Raw genomic sequence first — 7,932 nt, forward strand, 5'->3', positions numbered from 1 at the left:
ATTTAAATATATCACGGGTTATTATCGCTTATCGGGGCATAGGTTTGCCAAACATTAGCCCTGCCCCTACACCCTCACCTTTGACTAGAAGATTTTAGAGTCAAAACAAATTGAGCCGTTGGAACTTGGAAGATACATCTCATGTGAGCTGATATAGTTGATGACATGAACCCAAGGGCCAAGGCAGAAGCCGGAACAGTAGGGCCTAAGCTAAGACCCAAACTGTACGTCTGGTTTGGGTTCAGAAATCAAAGTTAACGTTGAATGACCCAGCACCAATAGCTGGTGAACAAAACAAACGGGCAGTTATACTGGCTTAGGTACTCCAATATAAAACCGGAGACTGTGAATATGACCAAAGGAGGCAGCGAAATCTCAGGATATTTCTCTTTGTTAGACTAGAGGGCCATATTTATTATATCGGTAACTCTAGCATACAATGGTACAAAAAGTTACTGTTGGAAAGGGAGAGCCCTTCTCATTACCAACCATCTGGACTTGTTCAGCCTCTTGGATCAAGGGACAAATGTCCCATAAGGTAGAATTAGTTGCCTAGATTTTCTCAACTACCTTACCAAATTTGAAATTTTGACCACACCAAACAAATAAATAATTGACATGGTCATTGTTTGTTTATCTGCAAATAAGCACAAAATGGGAGTCAATAAACAAAAATATTTACCCATTGGTGTAGGCTATGCCATCATCAGCTATAGGATTTATCCATACACCAAGTTATTCTGAATTGAGGGCATTTGGCCACTCAGATCAACACACATAGCTTGTGACTAATGAATGAATGTAAACATGCCACTTTCTATGGGAAAGCGACAAGCACTGGCCACAGTATTGCCGTACCCATACAATTGTTTGATGAGGATTGCAGGAGTATGGCCTTAGAAGAAAAACAGGGAGGGGAAAACGATGCTTAACATCTATTTGGATAGGACATTTGGGCCTAAGCGCTAACCCTAACTCTTAAGGGTTTTTTTTAGTTATTGCACAAGTCTTTATGAGTTTGTATATAGTGATCATACAAATACAAACTATCCATCTTTTAACATGAAGAATCATGACAAATAGTCAAATAGAGTTGCTGGGCGAGGGGCTGGGGTGTCATAAAGGAAACCATTCCAAACACTTCACATGCACTTCGCATGTTGAATGAACGAGGGTATTGGGCTACTTATGCTCGCTCGAATAAGGTCTCAAGCTAGATGGTGTCACCTCCAGGCTAAATGGTCCAAAGTATTTGTTGGATTGGATTGGACCTCCATCTGTAATGGGTTTATATTGGATATTTGGATCGGGTTGGATTGAATCAATATCCAGTCCATTGATAGAAGATAAAAATGGCATGGGTCAATGGACCAGGTTTGGATTGGAACCAATCTAAAACTAAAACCAATTTGAACTGGTTGGATGGTCCAAACATTGAATTGGACCAACCCAAAGTGGTCCAAAATATTCATTAGACCTTGAGCTGATTGGCTGGTCCAAAATCCAAACACTGAATTGGATTGATCCAAAGTATTCATTGGAACTTGTTCATCTGTAATAGTCTAACAGACTCATATCGGACCAGATCAGATTGGACCGACCAACATCTCGTTCATTGACAGCCCTACCAATAAGCTTTCACTCACCTCATTTGTGATTGGTTGACCATGCAACCCCATCCTGTGGCGTAGAATAACCTCTATCTGCTTTTTGATAAAATAAGAGTACTTATTCTGAAAGAAATGGGGTTTACAGAAGGAGGGATAGAAAATGATTGCACAGAGCTCTTTTTTTTTTCTTCTTTTTAATATCTATAATAAGTGATATCTTCCAAAGATACTCCTACCATCTTTTCTATTTCCTAATGAAAGAAATTCCTTTCTCGATACTTCCTGCCAACTCTTTCTTCGCCTTCTCCAAACCCACCCTGTTCAGAATTATTCAGCAAAAACAAATTTGTAATTTCAAATACACTGATAACAGCAAGAATTCCAACTACACACATTTTTACAGTTGCAATGACAAACCTCTCGTATTCATTCAGGGGACCCAGTGGGTAAATTTCCTCTGCTCCAGCACGACCAAGACGTACCTTGGATGCAAAGAATGGGAGCTCTGTCACCTAAAAAAGGACAAAAGAGGAAGAGGATGAAGCATTATATTTTTCTTTTAACAAACACCCTGCATATACATTTGGAAGTGAAATTAAAAGGTCAGATGTCAGGTAGAAGATGAGAGTCGCATAAGAACCACCTGAGAAGCCACAAAAGAGCACTCTACAATTCCAGCATCACCTCTCAAGCCCCGCAGGCATGCATCTGCAAATTTAGCAGCAGCATATGCCTGCATTTCATTTTAGTATTTAAGTTCACTTCATTCAGTAGGCACAGCATTCATGCAGGGATGAAACACATAAATGGAGTGAGAAATTAAAGAAAACAAATTTACTAACCATTGATAGTGTTGCAGATCCAGCCCCAGCTTTCGCCTGCAAAGGATGTAAATAATTTCAAGGCTTCTCAATGACTTTATACATGTGTAATAATATTTTTGAATGCAAAATTCAGTGAATTTAAGTGGGAAGCATATTAATCTCCTTTTTTCATAAAATATTGTAGAGAAATCATCCGTAGAGTAAGGGTGCCCTCTTCTCAGTTGTCATCGTATCTTGTAAAACTCATCCACCAAGGGTATTACATATGTATTCACACCGACACACACACCCAAGACCATTATCAATAGCCATTAAGAAAAGTTAAATTGTGTTAGAATCAGAAAATTCGAAGGCTAGAAACAACAAACTGTCCTATGTAAATCATGATAGAGGACAGTATTCAATAAGAAACTTGGTGCAGCAGGGAGTTTGTTGCAAGCATTATAATGAAATTTGAGATACTGAGCAGAAAGGAATAAAGATGAAATGGAATGACATGGATAGTTTTCCAAGTTAACAATACCCAACAAAATTCATCCAGGCACTGGGTCTGGTGACATTTAGCTTGCTATCATATTTACCAAGGCTTCTAGTTTGCTTCTATACCAATATTAACTTAAATCCACAAATTTCCTGCTAAAATATGCAATCTGTAATTGGACCTAATCTGAACTGCACTTCTGCAGGGAAGCTACCGTTTCCTACGGTCAGTACAAATTTTGTGGTTAGAATGAGCAAAGAATAGCGTGAAATCAAATGCTAAAAGGTTAAAAAAAGGCTTGTAGTATGATAGGACTGGTTGAAAAGTGAAACCATAGAAAAAATACATGTCAACAAAGAAATACAATTAGAACTAATTGGTTTAGCTTGCAAAAGACTTATAGGAAAGATTGAACAAGATCACACAACATAAGGAGAATGGAGTGGCAGCACCAAATTTAAATCATTAAGGGAATTAGATCAACGTAAGATAAGAATAACACTTCACGCAAAAGTCACAAGGTATCTGTTGGTCTAGATTTTTTGGATTTGAAATACATCAAATTAGCTCAGTTAATTCTGGAATATGAATACCCTCATAATCAGTACTCTTTCCCCAACTATATTTTACATTTCTATAATGTATATACTACTACTGTATTCTTATTCTGTCTAACAATTAAAAAAACATGATATAATATCTTGAGCTGAAATTCTGACTTGAGTTGCTATTCTGGGACTGCCAAGTGGAACCAATTTTCTGAGTCAGCAAACTATGAAATTTTCGTTCAGTCAGCCCAGAGAAACTGCATTGCCAATATCAATGTTACCGGGTCCTCACTCAAATAGAAATTTGGAATGCAGAAACCATATCAGACATACTGGGCCTCCATTCAAAATTTTACATATTCGATAATATTCAGACATATTTGGGCAATAGTGAAATGTATCATCTTAAATCATTTATGTAATATTGAAAAAATGGCCATAGATAAGATACTAACAGAATGAAACTGGTCACTGTATAAGTTATCCTTTCAAAACTGATATCAACCAACTACATTTGACTCAAACAAGACCAAGAAAATTCCAATCTCAACACATCTTTGTTGGGTAACACCCCCCCCCCCCCTCTGTGCACTGAATTGATGGTGTTTACTTTTGTGCTGGCTAAGATGGCCTCTAATCTCTAAATTATTTTTCCAGACACACTATGTATGACACTCCATACAAGAGTTAGAATGCTTTTTACCTCAAGTCCTTCTGTTCCCCCATTGTGAAAGTGGTGGTCTATCAGGTAGTTGATTTTGGCTAACCCCCCATCCCCCAAGTACTGAACTGGTGGTATTTAGTTTTGTGTGGGCTGAGATGGCCTCCAATCTCTAAGTTGCTTCTCCAGACACAGTGTATGATGCTCCATAGAAGAGTTAGAATGTTTTTACCTCAACTACTTCTGTTCCCCCATTCTGAATGCGGTCTGTCAGGTATTTGATTTCTTCCTGAGTGAAAGAACATGGAGGCTTAACCTGCATATATTAATCAGAAGTTGGACATATGTTTGAGGGGTAAAATATGGAACATAAAGAAAAATCAGAAGATATCCTAACAACAAACAAAACATGTTGGAATTCTAAAACAATTTCTCTTGAACCTGTGACAGAAGAGGTAAAATTGTAACTCCTGCATGGCCACCAACAACTGGAACATCAACTTCCCTAGGATCAAGTCCTAAAATTTCAGCCTGAAAGAAAACCCGAATATTAATAGAAAATGGATAACTTAAAACACCAATAATGTGGACCATAGAAAACAACACTGCATATTAAATGATGATAGGGCTGCAACTTGGATAGCCTCGAGTTGAGCATTTGTTAAAATTTGAATTGGCCCAGCCTGAGGAGCCAAGCCTCATGCTGTGTAAATTCAAGTCAGGTACCTGACTTGTACTCTTAAATGATGATGCTCTTTCTTGACGTTGTACAAGCCATCGCACAGATGATTTTGCAGGTACTAAGATGAAATATCTTGCAATTGATAGTCCTTAAAGAGGTGTGATGTAAGCAATTAACCACCTATTGTTTGCTTGTATCATCACAGAAAACATACAACATGAGTTGATGGTCCATATAAATGGAATTAGTTGGCTATCAAGATTTCCAGTTGATATAGACTTGATGTTCCCCCTCTAATGTAATTCACAGTAATGATGTGGGGGAAGGGCTAATAATAGAATGAAAAGCACACAAAGCAATCTTGTTATCAACTGCTATAATAAGGGGAAATATACTAAAATTTTCCAACTGCCAAGATTGAGAACAAAAATAGCAGCACCAAATTAGCAGAACATACCACAAAAGTATTGGCTCTAACAACATCAAGCATTGTAACTCCCAAAAGCCGCTTAGGATCAAAGGTGCCAGCCTTCTTGAAAACCTCTGCTGCAATTGGAACTGTAGAGTTGACAGGATTGCTGATTAAGTTGATGATAGCGTGAGGACAGCACTTAGCAATCCCTTCACAAAGGGTCTTAACAATTCCAGCATTGATCTTGAAGAGATCATCCCTTGTCATTCCTGGCTTCCTGGGTACACCGGCCGGAATTACGACCAGGTCCATCCCAGTAAGAGCGCTCTCCAGTTGCTGCTGCCCCAGAAAACCACGCACCTGAATAGAACAGAAAAAATACAGTTATAAAGGAAATAGATATTTAAAATGTTATCAAGATTGAAGCTTTTAATAATGAGGAGACTGGATGCTACATGAATCAAATCATGTTATTTTCTTTTATTTCTCAATAGCTTTTGTCATTTTTTGGTAAACTTTAGCATTTGAACCAGCAATTTGCTGATCTAAAAACTAAAAAAGGAGTTATTTTTGCCAGTTGTAAGAAGAAATAAGTTCAACCTTTGAAACCCTGAAATAACACCATCTATCGATTTTCTTAAAACCCAGAAACAATCTGGTTTGGATGGTGAACTTGTACTCTCAAATTAACAAGACTATTTCACTACAGGAGTTTCCAAAACATTTCACAACAAAACCTCTTCAATGCCAAGGTTGATACCTGAATAGAAGCGTATAACTGAAAACCTCCTAGAATCCAGACGCAACATAACTAATACCGTTGGTCCAAACTCGAAACTCAAATTCTATAGTCAAGACTCAAATTATAGAACCTGACGAAAGCATAAGGCTTCAACCCCAGAGCGTAGAATAAACAATAAACTAGGAGAAGATCCACTGTTGTATGAGCTACTCGGAAGAGGGTGTTTAAAAACCGATGGAATCCCAGCAGGAAAGATGTCCGAAGTTTGAATTTTTCAAGAAAAAGAAAATATAGAAAGAAGGTTGATAGAAGAAAAATTACCACAGCACCAGTGTCCATGTGACTAACGTCTGCTGTCACACCGGGAGAATTGACAACATCGTAGAGATGGAGGACAGACACCAGTGGATTCATCTTCATCAACATTGCAAGAGGTTGGCCAATGCCTCCAGCCGCACCGAGGATAGCAACCTTAAATCCAGGCGCACCACCTTTCGCTCGGCAATTTGCCCGCCTCAGAATGGAGCTTTCTTCCATCTTCCAAAATAGGAAACCAAGGAACTTTTTCAGATGTTGTCAAAAGGGTAAACTTTGTAACATAAAGAGCTCCACCTTCCATCGAAGGATGAGGAACACTGAATTCCAAGAAAGTTTCTATACAATGACTTGAGCTCGTTATCCATTGTTCAAATGCTTAGCTAATGTCACCATTACTAAAGAAAAATCCCCAAAGAAAGACATGAGAAATTCCTTAATTTACCTAAAGAACATATAATTAAACATATCCAAGACCGGTAGAAGAGAAAAGAAACCAAATTCCAAAAAAGAAGAGAATTCCGTAAGAGGGCAATGAAGAAGAGAGTAAGACCTGGAGATTAGAAGAGCGGATATGAGCAGAGATCCTTGCAATACGTTGATTAACGTCAGCGCTGGATTGCATCTTGGCGTGTCACTGAAGAATGAAGAAGAACAAAGCGAGAGAAGAGTTGTCAGTATATGACAGTAGCTGGGTTTTATCGGAATGGAAGGATATGATAAGAAAGAGAGGGAGAGAAGGAGTACGAGGCGCCAAAGCTAACGTGAAGAGTGATTGGTGATATATCGTAAAATTGAGATGTGTGGAAACTGAAATTCCTTTTAAAGGGAATCCTTATCTGTTGCGTTGTGGTTCTCGCAATTTCCTCCGCCTTCCAATCCTCTCTTCTCCACTTCTTCCCCATCTCTGTTAATTCCTCTCTCTCTCTCTCTCTCTCCTGGACCGGAGTGAGGAGTAAATAAATCCATCCATCATCTGCACTGTACATCTTGGATTAAAATGGTGCAATAGTTATGGACCCACCAAGAATTAGGGTTACAAACGGATCAAACCGAATCAAATATTAGGCAGATCTCAATTTGAATCGAATCCGTCTAATTTATATCAGATTCAAATCGAATTCGAATTTCAATAGGATATTAAATAGTATAAAAAAGTAAATTAAAAATTTTATTCTTTTAAGCCTAATTAAAAATATTTGGTGTTATTAATAAAATGATTTAATACTATATTTCATGAAAAAAATGCAATGTTTTTGAACCACCGTTGACCCAGATGGTTGGACCATTCAGCCCGGGTATTATCTGGGCAACTGGTTCCATTTTACTCCAAATCCGGTCCTTGGTCAAAAACTGTTGAGTTGGTCAACGATTCATTGACTCGAGTGATCGAACTGCTGACCCGTTCAACGATCTTTTGTTATTTTTTATTTTAATTATTTTTTATATTTGTTTAATTTTTTATCAGAATGAACTGTTGGTTCAAACCAGATGGTCAAACCATCAAATCAGAAACCGGTGGCCAATATGATTCCAGTTTTAAGTCGTTTTTTAAAACATTGATGAAATGAATTGAACTTGGTTTATATCAAATTTAAAATAGGATTATATTAAAATGGTTTTAATAGTATATTCCATTTGAATTATATCAAATTTA

At 37.8% G+C, this 7,932-nt stretch overlaps 1 protein-coding gene across 1 annotated transcript; it reads right to left on the bottom strand.

Annotated features, from left to right (window-relative positions):
- Positions 1-1,683: 1,683 nt before the first annotated feature.
- On the bottom strand, positions 1,684-7,216 carry LOC104607582 (malate dehydrogenase, glyoxysomal). Its single transcript, XM_010273250.3, has 10 exons — positions 7,023-7,216; positions 6,829-6,912; positions 6,282-6,497; positions 5,264-5,578; positions 4,566-4,655; positions 4,357-4,440; positions 2,453-2,488; positions 2,254-2,343; positions 2,028-2,122; positions 1,684-1,927 (listed from the first exon to the last, which is right to left on the bottom strand). Exons 2-10 carry the CDS (start codon positions 6,898-6,900, stop codon positions 1,855-1,857), a joined length of 1,071 nt encoding a protein of 356 aa, XP_010271552.1. The 5' UTR covers positions 6,901-6,912; positions 7,023-7,216; the 3' UTR covers positions 1,684-1,854.
- Between the last annotated feature and the right edge of the window lie 716 nt (positions 7,217-7,932).

This window comes from Nelumbo nucifera, chromosome 5, assembly GCF_055504915.1.
Source record: "Nelumbo nucifera cultivar China Antique chromosome 5, China Antique-T2T, whole genome shotgun sequence".
NCBI lineage: Eukaryota > Viridiplantae > Streptophyta > Magnoliopsida > Proteales > Nelumbonaceae > Nelumbo > Nelumbo nucifera.

Coding starts and splice junctions, on each gene's coding strand:
- LOC104607582 (XM_010273250.3), bottom strand. CDS start 6,900: ATGCAATCCAGCGCTGACGTTAATCAACGTATTGCAAGGATCTCTGCT. Junction 4,656..5,263: donor TTAGAGCCAATACTTTTGTG/GTATGTTCTGCT, acceptor GTTTTCTTTCAG/GCTGAAATTTTAGGACTTGA. Junction 4,441..4,565: donor TTTTACCTCTTCTGTCACAG/GTTCAAGAGAAA, acceptor TAATATATGCAG/GTTAAGCCTCCATGTTCTTT.